Source organism: Schistocerca cancellata, chromosome 9 (genome assembly GCF_023864275.1).
Source record: "Schistocerca cancellata isolate TAMUIC-IGC-003103 chromosome 9, iqSchCanc2.1, whole genome shotgun sequence".
Lineage (NCBI taxonomy): Eukaryota > Metazoa > Arthropoda > Insecta > Orthoptera > Acrididae > Schistocerca > Schistocerca cancellata.
The window spans coordinates 500662380-500681273 of record NC_064634.1 but is presented as its reverse complement, the minus strand read 5'-3'; the positions used below and the strand labels follow the sequence as shown (position 1 = coordinate 500681273).

Genomic DNA, 18894 nt, shown 5'->3' with positions numbered 1-18894 from the left:
CATAATACCCAGGCCATGGTTAGCTGATGTTTTTCAATTTGCCGTGTCCCCCAGAACTTCCTCCCAAAGCTCTGTGAAATTCAAACCAAAACGAATGTCGCTAACCTTTCCACCAAAAGCCTCAGTCCCTCAGAAGTATCAGACCCATCCAAAGCCCTCGCTTCAGCCTCACACCAGATTGAACTTGTCAAAGACCTATTCCCTCTTCTATGTCCTACAGTGATAACACTTCTTTGTCACCAATCCCTCCAACCAAAACTAACCGGATTACTGCACTCAACCTTGCCACACTCAGTTGGCACTACCATCCTACTTGGCCTTCTCCTCCCACCTAACCACCTCCCCCCTGCCAACTACCATTAATTCCTTATCCACAACTTGGCAGCTACATCCTTCCCCAGGTCCCTTCCTAAGAAAACTAAGATTTCAGCAGAAGAAACCTCAAAACAGATCCTGACCTAATCATCCTCCTGCAGACAAAGGCTCCTACACTGTTGTGATGAATCACAGTGACTACCTGTCACATGGCTTCCACCAACTGTCTGACTCCTCACCCACAGGCTGTGCCATAGTGATCCCATCCCAGAAATCTAACAAAATCTCCAAACCCTACTGAAATCCTTAGTCTCAACCTCCCTCCCTCCCCCACCCCCACCTTAGTCCATCTCCCTCCTCACCCCAAATGCACACTGCACATGCACCTTCTACATGCTCCCAAAATCAATAAAACCAACAATTCTGGACCCCCATTGTAGCTGGTTATTGAGCTCCTAGTGAAAAATGTTCTGCTCTCAATGACCAACACAGCCAACCAGTTGTCTGGAAACTAGCCTCTCGCATCAAAAATACTAACCACATCCTTAACTGTCTCTCCACCATTACCTGCTCTGTACCTCCTGGATCCCTACTCACCACAGCTGATGCCACATCCATAGACATGAACATCCCTCATGCACATGACCTTGCCACTGTTGAACACTACTCTCCCTATGTCCTTCAGAATCCAAACACATTGCCTCATTTTTCATGCACTTTAGCAACTATATCCTGTTGCATAATTACTCCTTTAAGAGGAAGACATGTAAACAAATCCGCAGCATGGCCATAGGCACTGCATGGCATCCTCCTACACTAGCATTTGTATGGGACATCTAGAGGAAACATTCCTGAGCTCCTAAAATCTCAAATCACTTACGTAATTCACGTTCACTGATGATATTTTCACGATCTGAACACAGGGCCAAGACATCCTATTCTCATTCCCCTGCAATCTCATCACTTTCTCTCACATCTGCCACACTTCTGCCCATATTAAATCTACTAGCCACTAACAGTACCTCCATTTTGAGAGCTGAAATGTCTTCCACACCAAAAAATGCCTAGCGTACAGCCTGGCCACCTGTGGATGGACAGCATGGTTGCAATGATGAAAACTCATTTGTCCAGTATGATGGTCTCACAAGGGCCTTCACAGACAGACACTATCCCCAAACCTAGTTCGTGAAAAGATTTCCCAGGATATATCCTCACACACCCTTAATCCTCCACCACCTCCAGCCACAAAGGAGCACCCCTCTCATCACTCAATATGACCCAGAACTGAAACACCCAAACAGTATCCTTCACAAGGGCTTCGATTATCTGTCATCATACCCTGAAATGAGGGAAATTCTACCCAAGATCCATCCCACCACTTGTGAAGTGGTATTACATTGCTCACTCAGTCTGTGCAACATCCTAGTCCATCCCTGTCCCACTCTCACTACCAGCCCCTTGCCACTGGGATCATTCCCCTGTACAACACCCAGGTGCAAGACTTGCCCAATCCACACACCCAGCACTTCCTACCCCAGTCCTGTCACAGACATGACTACCTATGAAAGCAGCCGCGCCATATACCAACACTGCTGCAATCGATGCACAGCTTTTTATCAGGTGTATACGACCAGGGAGAACCGGTAAAAACCCGGGAATTTTTTCATCCGGGAGAAAACCAGGAAAAACCCGGGAACTTTTTAGAATTCCGAAAATCTTTCATTGTTTTAGTTTTCAGTTAAATTTTCGTAATTTTGTCTGGTAACAACCGATGCTCTAACAAAGGATATTACTGTATCCTGCTACTGCAGAATAATACTGCAGCAATAAAAGATGAATAAGAGGAAAAAACAAAAATAAAACTTAAATTGCAAAGGAAATGCGCCATATACAGCAACAAAACACAGTACTCATACAGGCGTTTGCCAGCAGCAAAATGTGTCAATGGCTTTAGGAAGACTGTGCAATGCATCATAACAACAAATTGCCTCCGATGAACGTGACTTCAGAACTGTTTACATTAGATTCATTATAGCAGTTACAAGCAGGCTCATGTGCATGCACAGTTGAGTTGTGTATTTTCTCCCGCTTCTGGCTGCAGAAATGTGGCTGTTGGCTGTGTAAGCACTCACAGTAAACACCTAGATGCTACCAGGAAAAATATTACTGCGTGCCCAAGCTGCCACAATTGCGCATGTGCAGGATCTAGCTAGGAGGTGGAGGGAGGGGGGGCAAACCGAGGTATCTGACCCGGCTGGCAATTTCGACAGGAGCGCATATTCATATTCTTGAAGAAAAAAACTTTGTTTCACAAAGCGCCTAGCATCCAACGCACGTTGGTCTATCGATTATTCACATGATTTTGAACGCATCCATGTTGGTTTTTTAACATTTTTGAACACCTTGTAAGTTGATTTCTGAATGAATCATAAGTTGAGTTTTGAATGTGTACATAGTGTATGCGATTCCTGTCAGGGGAATTCTCATCGTATCTAGAAATAAACCTTCCTGCAGACAAAAAGGGACGGGGCTATGGGAGCTGGGTGGAATAAAGCCGAACAGATGAAGGCCAATCACTGTCTGATTATGTGGTTGATTGGGTTTGCGAATTATCAGCGTTGTTACATTTACTAGTGAAATCCATAGATATACATAATCAGATCGAGAAACCACACCAGTCTTGGGTGCTATTTGTATTAACAGCTTTTTCAGTATTAGACAACAACATTTTGATTTTTCATGTAGTAAAACTTTTGACAAACGTTGATGAGGTAATAGATTCTTGCGCAGAAAGGAAAGTATGCCGTGTAAAGCTGTAGCAAGATTAGAGAGAAAAAAATGCTAGGAGCTAAGGACTGAAGAAATGTGTACCGTCTTAGTTGTCTCGTCTTAACTGGTTTTATTTATTCTATATTTGATTTTATGTCACACAAAACAGCAAGTTATTAGCTAACAGGCAACAAAGAGTGCAAATTTTCTGAAGAGTTCTTGTTCTCCCGATTACAAAAAATGCCATCCAGTATTAATTGCGAGGGTGGTTTTATTTATTTATTTATTTATTTTTTTTTTTTTTTTTTTTTTAAGAGGGGGCAGGATGTCAAACCGGCCGACTGGGAGCAGGAGAGGCACCTCTGGGCATTTTAATTTCCACAATCCTGAATATAGTTTGATGGCACCCATCACAAAATATACACGTTTCAACTCCACAGAGTGAAATACAGTGACATGCGATAGAAGAATGCTGTGTAAAGAGGTGTGGACTGCACTTTGGCACACTTAAGATCAAATAACATGTCTTACATTTCCTCGAACGCACATGTTTTATGTATCAGATTCTTTAGAAAGATGTGCGGTACAAACTGAACATATTTTTGAAAAGACGATTTTTAAAAATTTTTGACCTATCTCAATCGCTCATCAGAAGGGGGGGGGGGGGGGGCTATAAAGTATTGTCCTGGTTCAGAGCCGATGCGCAGAGCAGTCTGAGTTGTTATGGGGAAGTGGGTAGTCTCCACGTTCCCGGGTTTACATTATTTACTGATCTTGCTGCTTCCTCTTCGTTTAATGCCTCATGTCAAATGAAAACAAAATGGATTTCTCTGGCCAGAAGCTATCAAGTGAATTAAAATACATTCACATAATTATGAAAGACAAAAATTTGTTATTAGTTTGAGATTTTATTTTATTTCTGTCTTTCTTACAGTCAAGCATTAATCCCCTTGCAGAACAATGAAGTTGTTTTTGTCAGTTTGTTAAAGAAATTTGGCATTTATTAATCTTTTCCACTGAGGTAGTCAATGTATTTGAAACAAAGTTTTTAATTCCACAATGTTGGCTAGTTTCAACTGTTCGCTGCATTTCAAGTGCACATTTTCATCTTGTAGCACGTATGGCATTATGCCATAATAAAGAACTAAATATGAGATAATACAGTACTGGTACTCCAAGAAAATTTACGTCCCAAAAACCACACTGAAAAGCTTAATATCAAGTCGAGGACCACTTCATTGGAAATCTCGACATATGAATGTGCACTTCAAGTATGCGCTTTAAATGTGCACATTGTAGTATGGTTCATGAAATTCCAATGCTCTTGGGGTATCCTCTGATGTCTTGTTTCTTTTATGACATAATGTAAGATCTTTCAGTGTTTTACAATTATGAACATATGGGCCTCCTATGTCATCATAGGAGCACAAGTGTGGTGGCGCCTGTCATCTGGCACTCTCTGGCAACTGCTGCAACGAACCTATTTCTAACAGCTCGTGGGAAAATATTGAGAATGGTGATTTGAAAAGCAGTACTTTCAAAGTAAATTTCCTTTTATGCAAGATGAACTATGTGCGGAATGTACGATGAATTTTGTAAATCACACAGCATATGACTCTCATTAAAAAATCAACTCTTTGATGAAGAGCCATTGAGAAGCATTTCGAGCCCAGAAGATCAGACATTTATCTCATTATTAAAAATTATACTGGCACATTTGTGTGATATATCTTAGTGTAACATGTGCAAAAAGATCAACATTATATGTGGAAGCTTAGCTTCTCTTGCAGCTTATTAATCTTAGAGACCAATATTATATGTGAATGTGTTGCTTTTCTTGTAGTAACACTATGTATACCAATTTAAACCGTTAACTGTGCTTGTTTGTGTGTTTGCGCTACTTAACAGTGATATTGCTAATTGGCTGACTAGATCAGTTGTCCTATGCTCTGAATATCCACCGGCTGGCGAGATCACATGACATGAGCTATGACAGACTTACAAAAGCTCATTGCAATCTCCATTTCAGCGCTTGGGAAAGTAACATGCAGTGTTTGATGGAATTAGTACTTTCGTAATACGAAAATATGCAGGGCACGTGTTGCTTCACATCAAAGATCTTTCTAAAACGTGTTTTTTTTTTTTTTTTTTTTTTTTTTTTTTTTTTTTTTTTTTTTTTTTTTGTGAGTTTAGTTTTCTAAAGTGCCAGGAAATGCTATGCCCATGTATAAAACCATAACCATTCAAAAGATAAGTTTTACAGCTCCGAGGGAAAATATACTGTCACTTAACACGGAAAAAGTGTGTTTTCACCCAAGAGAAAGTGTATTTTTAGCTGGGAAAACCGGGAATTTTTTTTTTCCTTGTCCATGTATACACCCTGTTTATGATTATATTGTTATGACAACGAAGCAGCTGTCCAGAATGAATGGTCACTGCCAAACTATGGCCAAGAACGAAGTTGATCACCCAGTGGCACAACACGCAGCTGAGCACAAAATGCTGGATTTCAATGACAGCTCCATAGCCCAGGACATCTGGATCCTTTGACCCACCACATGTTTTTCTGAACTATGCAGGTGGGAGCTATCTTTGCAACACGTATTTCACTCCCATAAACTCCCTGGCCTCAATTTCCATTAACCCAGTGTCTCTACACCTTCCACATGACAGTTTCCTGTTCCTCTGTTCTATCACTCCCTCCCAGTTGGCGTCTCATGTCATCTCAATTATGTGTCACTCCCCACCAGCACTGGCACCTGTGCATCACCTGCTACTCCTCCCTCTCTCATTCCTAGCCAGCAAACCAGCTGTCTCCCTGCAAGCTGCTACTTTCTCATCGCAAACCCCTCCTTCTGTCTCCCACCTCTCTCCATCTAACCAGCTCACCCGAAACAACATTCTACTCCACCTGCTGAACTGCTATTCCTGCATTGTGTGTGCAGTTTTCACCATTTAGTAGGTGCACAGACAGATGGGTGCACACATGCTTTGTGTGTGTGTGTGTGTGTGTGTGTGTGTGTGTGTGTGTGTGTGTGTGCGCGCGCGCTCAAGCTCATGTAAGGATTTATTTCTGAAGGCTAGCAAGTTTCCTGTCTCTTAATGTATGTTCCTGTTGATGATTCGATGCTTCCACTATCTGGTGAGAGGACTCCTTTATTCCTAAATTATTTACATTCAACCACAATTTTTGTACTATATATACTGGGACTTAAATTTTTTTATTTACATGTTATGTAGATCATACTGAGAATAAACGCTGTGAAGTAAAATTTACGAATAGCAAATCTTGTTCACATATTTCGTAAGGAGAGACGGTGGGAGTCTTACACTGATATTTTTGTATATCCATATCTTTGCCATTTTTTCTTCAATCTCATTGAAATTTTGCACACTTACAAATAGAGATTAATATGATTTTTTTTTTAAATTCGAAATTTTTAATAACAGTCTAATGCAGTGAGATAATTTTGAATTTTTATTGCATTATTATTTTAAGGTACACTTTTTCATAATTTCAAGGCAAATTTGGCAAATTTTTTAATGGTAAAATAATCTACACTAATAGGTGTACAATTAAGTGCAGTAACTTTTTGGTAAATTAATGCTATTATTTTCTGTGACATTTTGGATTCGAAAATTTTTTACAAACTAACTTTTCAATATATTATCAACCACAAAACTGTGTATAATATCTCGATTAAAATTTTGTTCCACTTAAATATTGCTTCAAAGTAAAAGAATAGGTGTGTCAAATTTCATTGCAATCCATCCAGTAGTTTCTGATATGTGTGTTTGGATGAAAAAAATCTATCATACCTTAGCTAAAACTGCCCATATCCATATTCCATTTCTTCCTCATCATCCTCTACAGCTCTTTTAGCTTCTCTGCTCCTTTGCCTAGCAATTTTTTTGTATGTTCTGGACTGAAGTCTTCGCCTTCACAATTCTTTGCTTATTGATCTGCAGTATATGCTCAGTGAAGACTCCAGGTGTAAAGCCCATCTTGCTGAGGATGTGAAGTCTTGCCACATTCCCATCATTAAACACTGTTACAGCTTCCAAAGCAGAAGTCTTCACCACCAAATTGGAGACAAACACAGTCTTTGGACATCTTTTCCAAATAAGAGCATTGAAACTTTCATTTGGGTTCTTTGTTTTCCCGTGCAGACAGTTTTCTAGCAGTTCTGGTGAAGCCAGTGCTCTAAAAGTTGGTTTAATGGCCATTGAAACCTCATAAGGAAGGTTATTTTTATGGGTATAAGCTTCACCACTTTCCGTACCTTTCAAAAATTTGCACCATTCATTAGAACAGAGGCCATGTTTGAGGTTTTGTGTCTGTCAACAAGTAATGAAACCAAATGGCCCATACTGCTTGCCTCATACTGTCCAAGGTTGTGAGGCTACTTCTAATTGCAGCATCATAATAGACTTGTAGGCTGTCAATTCTCTTCTTTGTTACTGTGTTTTTACCTCCCAGTGGCTTCACATCCTCTAGTAGCTTGCCTTTATTGTCTGCAACAAGTCTTCGGAGTCGTCCATGTATCCTCTTCTGAATATGGCCTAAGCACTCCAGTTTCTCAATAGTGCAATCTTTTCCATAGGGCTGACTTTCAGCTACCTTCTTGAAAGCACTAGAGTCTCCATCTCTTAAATACTGTACGTATCTTACTCCATACTTTTGCAAAGATCTATGGAAAATGAATTTCATACCTGCAGCTTCCATCCCACCCCTGGAGCCTGCATAATTTCTGCTACAAACAGCTTTATGGGCTTCTTGCCATTCTGTTTCTTTACCTGCATCAATATATTTCTTGTGCAAGGAACGTGCAGAACAATATTTAGACATCACCTCTAAGTCTAATACTTTTCCAGTGTTGACACTAATGATTGTTGAAACTCCATGCAGTGAAGTATCCCCCCTCTTCATCCAGGAACTGTCACAGGAAACTGCTATATCGTTGCTATTAGTTACTTCACAATTTTCTTGAATTGCCCCCAGGACTGTCATTTTCATGCTCTCTTCACTTCTGCAACTGCATTGAGGAGAGCAGTAGTCATTGCAGAATATTTAAGGGGAGGACCAGGCATGTTCATAATACCACATAAAAGGTTTCCACCCATCTCTTCCAATCCCTATACATTTTAGTCCAAAAATAAATCTCATATTGGCTTCATAGATTCTATTACTGACCTTTGATGTCTTGAATGGTCTGTCAGCATCACAGTTTTGACACAAAATGTGCAATGTGCAAACCAAACTTTCTCTCTTTCCATTTTTGGGGCTTTCGAGGCCGGCTGCCCCTTTTTCTTCGCGAATTTATGGCAGAGCGCACATTTAGGGTGCGGGTGAACACTACTCTCTCCCGTACTTTCTCCCAAGAAAACGGGGTACCCCAGGGTTCCGTGCTGAGTGTTGTACTGTTTGCCATCGCCATAAATCCAATTATGGATTGTCTCCCTCATGATGTCTCTGGCTCCCTCTTTGTGGACGATTTTGCGATCTACTACAGCGCTCAACGGACCAGCCTTCTTGAACGATGTCTTCAAGGATGTCTCGATCGCCTCCACTCGTGGAGCATCGAAACTGGCTTCCGTTTCTCACCCAGTAAGACCGTTTGTGTCAATTTTTGGCGACGTAAGGAGTTTCTTCCGCCCTCCTTACATCTAGGTCCTGTCAACCTTCCGTTTTCAGACGTCGCTAAATTCTTGGGTCTTATGTTTGACAGAAAACTGTGCTGGTCCTCCCACGTTTCCTATCTTTCGGCTCGCTGTCTGCGATCGCTTAACACCCTCCGTGTCCTGAATGGTACCTCCTGGGGAGCGGACCGAGTGGTCCTTCTCCGCCTCTATCGCGCCTTAGTGCGCTCGAAATTGGATTATGGAAGCATAGTCTACTCCTCTGCTCAGCCGTCTATTCTTCGGCGTCTCGATTCTATCCACCACTGTGGATTACGTTTAGTGTCTGGAGCTTTTTATACTAGCCCTGTGGAAAGCCTTTATGCTGAGACTGCTGAACCTCCGCTGTCCAATCGGCGAGCAGTCCTCCTGAGTCGTTATGCTAGCCATCTGTCTTCCATGCCTGCTAATCCAGCCCACGACCTTTTTTTCGACGCCTCCTTTGATGTAGGGTATGCAGGCCGCTCCTCCTCCCTACTACCCCCGGGAGTCCGCTTCCGTCAACTGCTCCATTCTCTTTCCTTCCGCTTTCCTAAAACCTTCTTGACAACTTGGGGTACAGCACCGCCTTGGCTCCGTCCCCGGATCTGCCTGCTCCGTGACCTTTGTCAATTTCCCAAGGATGGTACCCCTACACTTATTTATCGTCGGGCATTTGCTGCTCTATGTGCACAAATGACGGACGCCACATTTATTTACACCGACGGCTCGAAAACATCGTTAGGTGTAGGGAGTGCCTATATTGTTGGCGACACCCCAAATCGCTTTCGGCTTCCCGACCAATGTTCGGTTTATACTGCGGAGCTTTACGCTGTTCTCCAGGCTGTCCACTACATCCGCCGCCATCAGCGGATACAGTACGTTATCTGCTCAGATTCTCTCAGCTCTCTCCTCAGTCTCCAAGCTCTTTACCCTGTGCACCCTCTGGTCCACCGGATTCAGGACTGTCTGCGCTTGCTCCACCTGGGGGGCGTCTCGGTGGCGTTCCTCTGGCTCCCGGGACACGCTGGTATCTGTGGGAATGAGGCGGCCGATATGGCGGCCAAGGCTGCAGTCTCTCTTCCTCGGCCAGCTATTCAGTCGCTTCCCTTCACCGATATACGGAGCGGTTTATGTCGCCAAGTTGCTCATTTATGGCATGCGCATTGGTCGGCACTCCCCCGTAATAAATTGCGGGAAGTGAAAGACCTTCCTTGCGCTTGGACCTCTTCCTCCCGAACGCGTCGTCGGGAGGAGGTAATTTTAGCTAGACTCCGGATAGGGCACTGTCGTTTTAGCCATCGACATCTTTTAAGCGGCGATCCTCCCCCACTCTGCCCCCACTGCTCTCAGCTGTGGACGGTAAGACACCTTTTAATTGAATGCCCCTATTTTAATCCGTTACGCTCCCGTCTACAGCTATCGCCTGATTTATCGTCGATTTTAGCAGATGACACGCGCTCAGCCGACCGCGTTCTCCAGTTTATTAGTGACAGTGAAATGACGTCAGTCATTTGAAGCTTTTTTGGGGACAACCACCCCCTTTCTGTAGCAGATTTTTAAGCATTCTTCTATTTTTAGTTTCTCCAATTTTCTGACTTTGTTCCCATTGCTGCTGGTTTTCAATTTCGGTTTTTTACTGTCTTAAGTCACGGGCTGGGCGCTAATGACCATAGAAGTTTTGCGCCCTAAAACCACAAACAAAAAAAAAAAAAAAAAAAAAAAAAAAAAAAATCTCTTTCCATCATCAACCAAATCCACATTTCCTCCACAAACAGAGCACTTGCAGGCTTTTCCAAGTGCTTCTGCCACCATTTCCAGATCCACAATTCTGAAACCTGTATTTCTGTCATGATTTGTTTCTTCTGACACAATCCCTGTCCCAAGTTTTATTTTAGATGCACTTGGAGACAAGCTAATGTTTGCATCTGCAGGCCCGACCCTAACCTCAATGTCAGTTTTTCACTTTATATTAGAAATATGGGACTTACTATATTTTTAAATACTTTACCAGGCGTAGGCATTGTAAAAAGTGATCAACAGATTCAACCTTGCACAAAGAATGGCACAATAAATCAAGTGCCACTCGAATTCCACTGAACAGCACAAAACTTGTTTACAACACTCCACAGCCTTCTATACCGCACTGATTGAACCAGAAAATGGTTCCACATCCTTCATTACAACACTGTTGTTATGTATACAAAAAAATCACAGCATTCAAAAGCTATATTCACAGGCCAAATTCTGCGATACAATTTTTTCTCCATTTGGTACATTGAAAAGTGGGCTTGGCGCATTACGCTGCTTAGGGTTTTAATTTTTTTTATGCCATTTGTAGTTTGAATTTCAAGGAAAAAATTTGGGATGATAATCTCAATTATATTTACTATCAAATAAGCAAATAAAAATAATTTGTAAATTTTTCATTATTTCTGCCACCATCTCCCCTTAATAAACATATTTATATAAGTACATGCTGATTATTTGTAGGTTTGTAATGGTTTAGTAAAGAAGCCTCTATTAAGTTCAAAGAAGTTGTAAAGTAGGAGCAAAATTTCACTTAAATGAGATTCTTCTGTTGTCAAAGCTGTTTAGATATGTGTTTCATTTCTGTGTGTTTCCATTATTTCCTAGAAGCAAAAATGTTAGCATGGGATATATTATATGTAGTATATTTCTGTGAAGACCCATCTACAGTGTTGGCCACATATGCTATGTCTGTTTTCACAAGAGACCTTTGCTGCAGGAAATGACACTGGAGGCTGCAATTGCACTTCTTGAACGACAAGTACAGATACAGCCAACTTGCAGACTGCACCAAATGCTCGGAGATCTTCTGGCGAGAGTCCACGAAGAGGAACGAGCCCTCGATCACTATAGTATAGCACTGAAGTAAGCATATCACTGTTTTATTATTCAGTAAATTATACATCAGTTTATTTAAAGGGATGTTAATACATTTTGTAAATATTAAAGGACAGAAACAATGGCATTTTTAATAAAAGAATGTCTCATGTACCAGTACTTCTTTTATAGGGTTCCCCTTGCCTTCTCAGGCTTTTCTTCATCTCTGTCTCCTATCCTCTTATAACTTCCTTACATTATTCTATTCATCTCTGTAAGAAGTTACTTGACCCCATTTACTTGACCCCATCCCCTTTTGCTAACACAAATTTGGTTTATTGATTTTCTACTTGCATTATATTAGTTTCAAATCTTCCTTCCAGTATGAAGCCCAAGATCACGATTGCTTCTCTGAATCCTTTGCTTTGTTTGAAACCCACTGATTTGCATGGAGTTCTTATTGAAATTATCTTTCTATTCTTATGGATATTATTCCATCCATGTGCTGAGAAACATGAAAAGTTAAACAGAACAGTAGGGTTTTCAAACTAAGGTGAAGTAATACTTAAATGAAGTATTTTCACAGAGTTTGAATTTTTTTCTTTTGATTTCCTTACATTTCACATGTTTTAAAACTTCTGCTACTTAATACAAGGAGCAATCAAAAAGTTTCCTTTTGAGAGCATTGCTACAGCATATATATATGACAAAGTATGATTCTGATGTGGGTATTTAAATACTGACATGTTGGCAAAGATTAATGTGGTTTTCACATCTTTCCAATATGTGTATGGTAGATGCAGAAATGTGAAATATGGCAACATTATTATCAAATATGTCCAACCTGCACCAATGTTCTGGAATGGTGCACCAAGTTCTGTGCTGGTCGCATTTCGACACAAGATGCTCCATATTGCAAATGTCAAAAACACACAAGCTACACCAACTCAAGTGGGAGGCTCTCAAGCACCTGCCCTATAGTCTTGATACCTCCCCATGTGATCAACATGAGGATGTGCAGTAGACAGTTACGGATGTCCTCAGACACATGATACAGTGTTTTACCAAATGGGTATCTTCAACTTGGTGCATCGATAAGATGATTGCCTCAAGGCCCACGGCGATTTTCTCTGATTGAAATACCAAATCTATACTGTATGGCCTCTGAATGGAAATTTCTTGATTGCCCCTTATAGAACTGATAACATGTTCTTAACACTTAAAAAAGGCTATAAGTGTCAAATAATTTTTATGTTGTGTTGCAGATTACTGTAAATTTGTATCATGCTATTTGCAACATAGGTTTTAAAAGCAGGTGTCTTTGTTAGTGTGGAACATACTTTTCTTCTTTTATGTCCTTAAAGTCGTTATTTAAGCATTTTTAATTCGAACCATACTTACAAGTTTCTAGCATAGACACAGTGAAGTGTTGGGAGTACTGACATTTGAAAGATGGTCATGCAAGAATCTGGTTGTCGAACATGCAAGCATACCTCTTAAATTACTATTTTTTTTTCAAACAATGAAAAATCCAGGATGGAATGTAACAATATCGGAGAAGGAAAGTCACTACTCACCATATAGCGGAGATGCTGACTCGCAATAGGCACAACAAAAAGATTCACACAATTAAAGCTTTTGGCCATTAAGGCCTTTGTCAGCAGTATGCGCAAGCACGCGCGCGCGCGGCACGCGCGCACGCACACACACACACACACACACACACACACACACACACACACACACACACACACACACACACACACGCGCGCGCGCGTCTGCAGTCTCAGAGAGCTGAAACCACACTGCGAACAGCAGCACCAGTGCATGATGGCAGTGGCAACTGGGAGGGGGTAAGGAGGAGGCTGGGGCGGGGAGGGGGAGGGATAGTGTGGTTGGAGTGTTGCAGGTTAGACGGAGGGCAGGAGAGAAGGTGTGGAGGGGGGAGGGGGTAAGTAGCAGAAAGGAGAGAAATTAAAAGACTTGGTGTGGCGGTGAAATAACGGCTGTGTAGTGCTGGAATGGGAACAGGGAGGGAGCCGGAAGCGTGAGGACAGTGACTAACGAAGGTTGAGACCAGGAGGGTTATGGGAATGTAGGATGTATTGCAAGGAAAGTTACCACCTGCACAATTCAGAAAAGCTGGTGTTGGTGGGAAGGATCCATATGGCACCGGCTGTGAAGCAGTCATTGAGATGAGGGATATCATGTTTGGCAGCATGTTCAGCAACAGGGTGGTCCACTTGTTTTTTGGACACAGTTTGTCAGTGGCCGTTCATGCAGACAGACAGCTTGTTGGTTGTCATGCCTACATAGAATGCAGCACAGGGGTTGCAGCTTAGCTTGTAAATCACATGATAGTGGTTTCACGGGTAGCCCTGCCTTTGATGGGATAGGTGATGTAAGTGACCGGACTGGAGTAGGTATGGGACAGGTCTTGTATCTAGGTCTATTACAGGGGTATGAGCCATGAGGTAAGGGATTGGGAGCAGGGGTTGTGTAAGGATGGACAAGTATATTGTGTAGGTTCGGTGGACGATGGAATACCACGATAGGAGGGGTGGAAAGGATAGTAGGTAGGACATTTCTCATTTCAGGGCACGACGAGAGGTAACCAAGACCCTGGTGGAGAATGTAATTCAGTTGCTCCAGTCCCGGATGTTACTGAGTTATGAGGGGAATGCTCCTCTGTGGCCAGACTGTGGGACTTTGGGAGGTGGTGAGAGACTGGAAAGATAGGCACGGGAGATTTGTTTTTGTACAAGAATGGGAGGATAATTAAGGTCAGTGAAGGCTTCAGTGAGACCCTTGGTATATTTTGAGAGATACTGCTTGTCACTGCAGATGCGACGACCACGGGTGGTTAGGCTGTACGGAAGGGACTTCTTGGTATGGAATGGGTGGCAGCTGTCAAAGTGGAGGTATTACTGGCAGTTAGTAGGTTTGATATGGATGGACGTACTTTTGTAGCCATCTCTGAGGTGATGGTCAACATCTAGGAAGGTGGCTTGTTGGGTCGAGTAGGACCTGATGAAGCAAATGGGGGAGAAGTTGTTCAGGTTCTGGAGGAATGTGTATAAGGTGTCCTCACCTTCAATCCAGGTAACAAAGATGGCATCAGTGGATCTGAACCAGGTGAGGGGTTTAGGATTCTGGGTTTTTAGGAAGGATTCCTCCAGATAACCCATGAATAGGTTAGCATAGGATGGTGCCATGCGTGTGACCATAGCCATACTGCGGATTTGTTTGTAAGTAATGCCTTCAAAGGAGAAGTAATTGTGGGTTAGTATATAGTTGGTCATTGAGACTAGGAAGGAGGTTGTTGGTTTGGAATCCATAAGGCGTCTGGAAAGGTAGTGTTTGATAGTAGTAAGGCCATGGGCATTAGGAATGTTAGTGTACAGGGAGGTGGCATCAATAGTGACAAGCAGGGCACCGTGTGGTAAAGGGAAAGGAACTGTGGAGAGTTGGTTGAGGAAATGGTTGGTATCTTTTATATAGGAGGATAGGTTCCGGGTAATAGGTTGAAGGTGTTGGTCTACAAGAGCAGAGATTCTCTCAGTGGGGGCACAGTAACCGGCCACTATGGGAATGTCTTGGGTGGTTGGGCTTATGGACTTCAGGAAGCATGTACAAGGTGGGAGTGCGGGGAGTGGTAGGGGTAAGTAGAGAGATGGACTCTGGGGGGAGGGCCTAAGGATTTGAATAGTGACTAGAGATCCTGCTGGATTACTGAAATGGGATCGCTGTGGTATGGTTTGTAGGAGGAAGTATATGACAGCTGATGCGGAGTTCTTCTGCCACGTAATCCTTGCGGTTCAAAACAATGGTGGTGGAGTTTTTGTCAGCAGGTAGGATTATATGGTCGGGATCAGTCTTTCTGCGGATGTAAGGTTAGTTTGGGAATGATAGTTGGGGAATGATTTTGAGGCAAGGTACGAGGTTAAGAAATTCTGGAAAGTTAACAGGGGTGGTTTGGAGGCAGTAGGGGTGGATCACAGTTGGATGGAGGAGTGAACTGAGTCAGGGAAGGTTCAATATTGGTCTTTGGTTGAGTCTGATTGGTTGGGTTGGTGGCAAAAAAGTGTTTCCACTGTAGGGACTGGGAGAAGGAAAGAAAGATAGTCAAAAACTGATCTTTTGACCAATTGAAAATAGACAACATACACATACGCAGGCAAGACAACTAACAAGCTGTCTGTGTACACGAATGGCAACTGATGAACTGTTGCCAAGAAACAGTTGGACCACTCTGATGCTGAGCATGCCACTCAATGTGACGTTCTTAATTCCAGTGACTGCTTCATAGCCTGTGCCATTTGGATCCTTCCCACAAACAACAGTTTTTCTGAATTGTGTGGATGGAAACTCTCCCTGCAAAATATTGTATGTTACTGTAACCCTTCTGGCCTCAACCTTCGTAGTCATTGTCCTTTCCCTTTCCCAGTCCAGCACTGCATAGCACTCTATTCCACCAATGCACCCACAGACCGTTTACTTCTTTCCTTTTCCACTAACTCCTCTTGCCCCTCCCACTCCCTTGCCCTTTGTCTAACCTTCCAACTGCACAGAGCTGCCCTACCCTCTCTCCACCTCATCCCTGTACATTTCCACAAGCAGCAGTCTATCATCCGCCACCCCTACCTTGTTGTTCCTCCCCATCCCTCCCCCTCCCTGCCCCAGCCACCTTCGTACCACCTGCACCCGATTTCCTCTCCCATAATGTGACGCTGCTCGCAATGTGACCTCAGCAGCCAGAGACTATGGTCGCGTGTGTGTGTGTGTGTGGGGGGGGGGGGGAGGGGGGGTCTGTTTCCGGTGAAGGATATGTTGCATGTAAGCTTACTTTCTGCCAATCTGTTCTGTCCATTTGTGACTCAGCGTCTCGGCTGTATGCTGAGCAACAACTATCCTTTTCATAATATTTTATTTACTGTTTCCTTTGTTTTGCCTTTATATGTATACCATTTTAAATCAGTTTTAAGTAAAGGGCCTAAAAATTTTGCTTTTATAATAGCGTTTATTGTTACACTAATGTTGTGTACAACATTCATATCTCTGTGTGGGCATTCCAGCCATGTCTTGCGAGTTGGACAGTGCTAGCTGTGCTCTTGTGCTGCACTTAGTCAGTATCCTTCCTACCTGTTGACAAGATTGTCATGAACCCATATTTCAATGGATTCCCTTATGGCGATGCCCCAGTAGCAGGTTGCTCAGCAAAACATCTTGGTGTTCTGAAGTCAGAGGTGTAATTTCGCTCCGTGATTGCTAATTTATCTGTCTGTCCCAGTCGCACGTGCCTGATGCAGCACTGTATTTGCCAACAATATCGTTGGCCACATTTGCAGGCAATGTTGTGCATTCCAGTTACTTTCATTTTTAATGGGCCTTTCACAGACCTGAGCCACTCTTTTGTCTCCAGCGATGCTCAGAAGGTGGTTTTGTGTTGGATTTTTCAAGTGGCCTCTTAATTTTGTCCCGAGTATGGAAGAAGAGTGATTCCTTCTCTTCTTCTTCATCTTCCCGGTTTCCAACATCTTGTGTCTACTTGAATGCCCTACTAATCTGTGCTTCGCTGTACCCATTTGTGCAGAGTACTTCCTTCAGGTGCTGTATATACAGAAGGCTTTCTTCATCACAGGTGATGTTTGCCATATGTACCAGGGTGGTCAGCATTGCCCGCTGTGACGCCGGACGGTGGCAGCTCGTTGCATGCGAGTATGGGTCTCAGTGTGTCTCCTTTCTATACACGGAATGGCCTAGTGTACCACCTGCTTTCTTCCATATTAGAATTTCCAGGAAAGGCAGGCAAGCATCCTCCTCTATTTCCATAGTGAAAACAATGTTTTGATGGATGCTGTTAAGGTCCAGAAACTCATCCATTGCCTGTCTGCCACCCTCCTGTACCACAAAAGTGTTACCGATACAGTAGAAGGAGTGCATAGTCTTCTGGTGAGTGCTTTGAAGTGCCACCTTCTGAAAGTGTCCTATGTAGAAATTTGCTATACCTGAAGTCAGTTGGGATCCCACGGCCACTCCAGCCATCTTTTCATAAAACTCTCTGTTGCACTTGAAGTAGTCTTACGGCTCGAAATGTTCAGACAGCAGCACCAATGAATCTCGCAGAGGTAGTTTTGCGAATAGCGGCATAACATCGAACCTCGTGAGCGAGCCATCTCTTTGTAATCACATGTCCTGAAGAATTTTCATGATATTGGATGAGTTCTTAACTTGATATTTACAGTGTCCCACAAGAAAGGAAGACAGATGGTTCACTAGGCCATTCAGTATGTAAGAAGAAAACACATTCAGACCTATGCACCTTCATGCAATAGCTGCCACCATCCAGCACGCATCAGCTATTGCTGAATATCTTGCTCTGTAGGGAGCACATATCTGCAACAAAGAAAGCCTCCCAGACGAACTAAAGCACCTGAAGGAAGTATTCAGCAAAACTTTCCTCCCATATTTGGGACATGCCTCAGCTAAAATTAAAAGCCCATTTGAAAAATCTAACTTAAAAACTGTCATCAGACAACAACTGTGGGTGAAAGAGCAGCTTTACACTGAAAAAGATCCACTAAAAATGAATGTACCTGGAATATACAGCATTGCCAGTGAATGTGGTCAAGAATACGTTGGGTGAATGCAGCCTTGGATTCCACGCAGTGGATGTGTGACGGGGAGAAACAGAGAAATCGGAGGTAGTAAAGCATAGCATCAAGGAAGACAACACCTTTGACATTCAGAACACCAAGCTACTTTGCTGACCAACCAACTATTGGAGGATAACTGTAAAGGAGTACACTGAAATAACTGTTCACAAGTATATGATTGACAAATGAAGGATACCAACTAAGTGCAGGACAGAATCCCACATTAATGGCAGTTCAACAGGAGGGTGGCCAGCAACGCAAGATGCAGGCAGAATGTCCACTCAGAGATGCAAAGAATGCACCCTCTGCCCTCTCTACTGCAGTCTCCCTCCCTCCCTCCAAGTTTACATTCTCTGCTATCTGTGTACCAGCTGCAATTTACATTCATTTGAACCTGTTCAGTACAGTCAACATTTGGTCTCTTTGGTCTCCCCTAACAGTTTTTACCCTCCACACTTATATCCAGTAAACTGATGAGTCTTCAATGGCTCACGATGTGTCCTATCATTAGTTACCCAATCTGCATATCTAATCTACAATAGTCCTGTGCAGAACTATATTTCAAAATCTATTTTCTTTGTGTCTCAGCACTCCAATTCATATTCACGGAAATGCTTTTCTTGCTTTTGCATGCCTGTCTTTTATATCA

The 18894-nt window shown here is 42.7% G+C and overlaps 1 protein-coding gene across 1 annotated transcript in view; it reads left to right on the top strand.

Annotated features, from left to right (window-relative positions):
- LOC126100200 (anaphase-promoting complex subunit 7) overlaps nt 1–18894 on the top strand; it is a 169542-nt gene that overhangs the window by 137187 nt on the left and 13461 nt on the right. The window contains exon 9 of the mRNA XM_049910760.1: nt 11492–11637. Coding sequence (XP_049766717.1) covers nt 11492–11637 — 146 coding nt within the window. The remainder of the gene's footprint in view (nt 1–11491; nt 11638–18894) is intronic.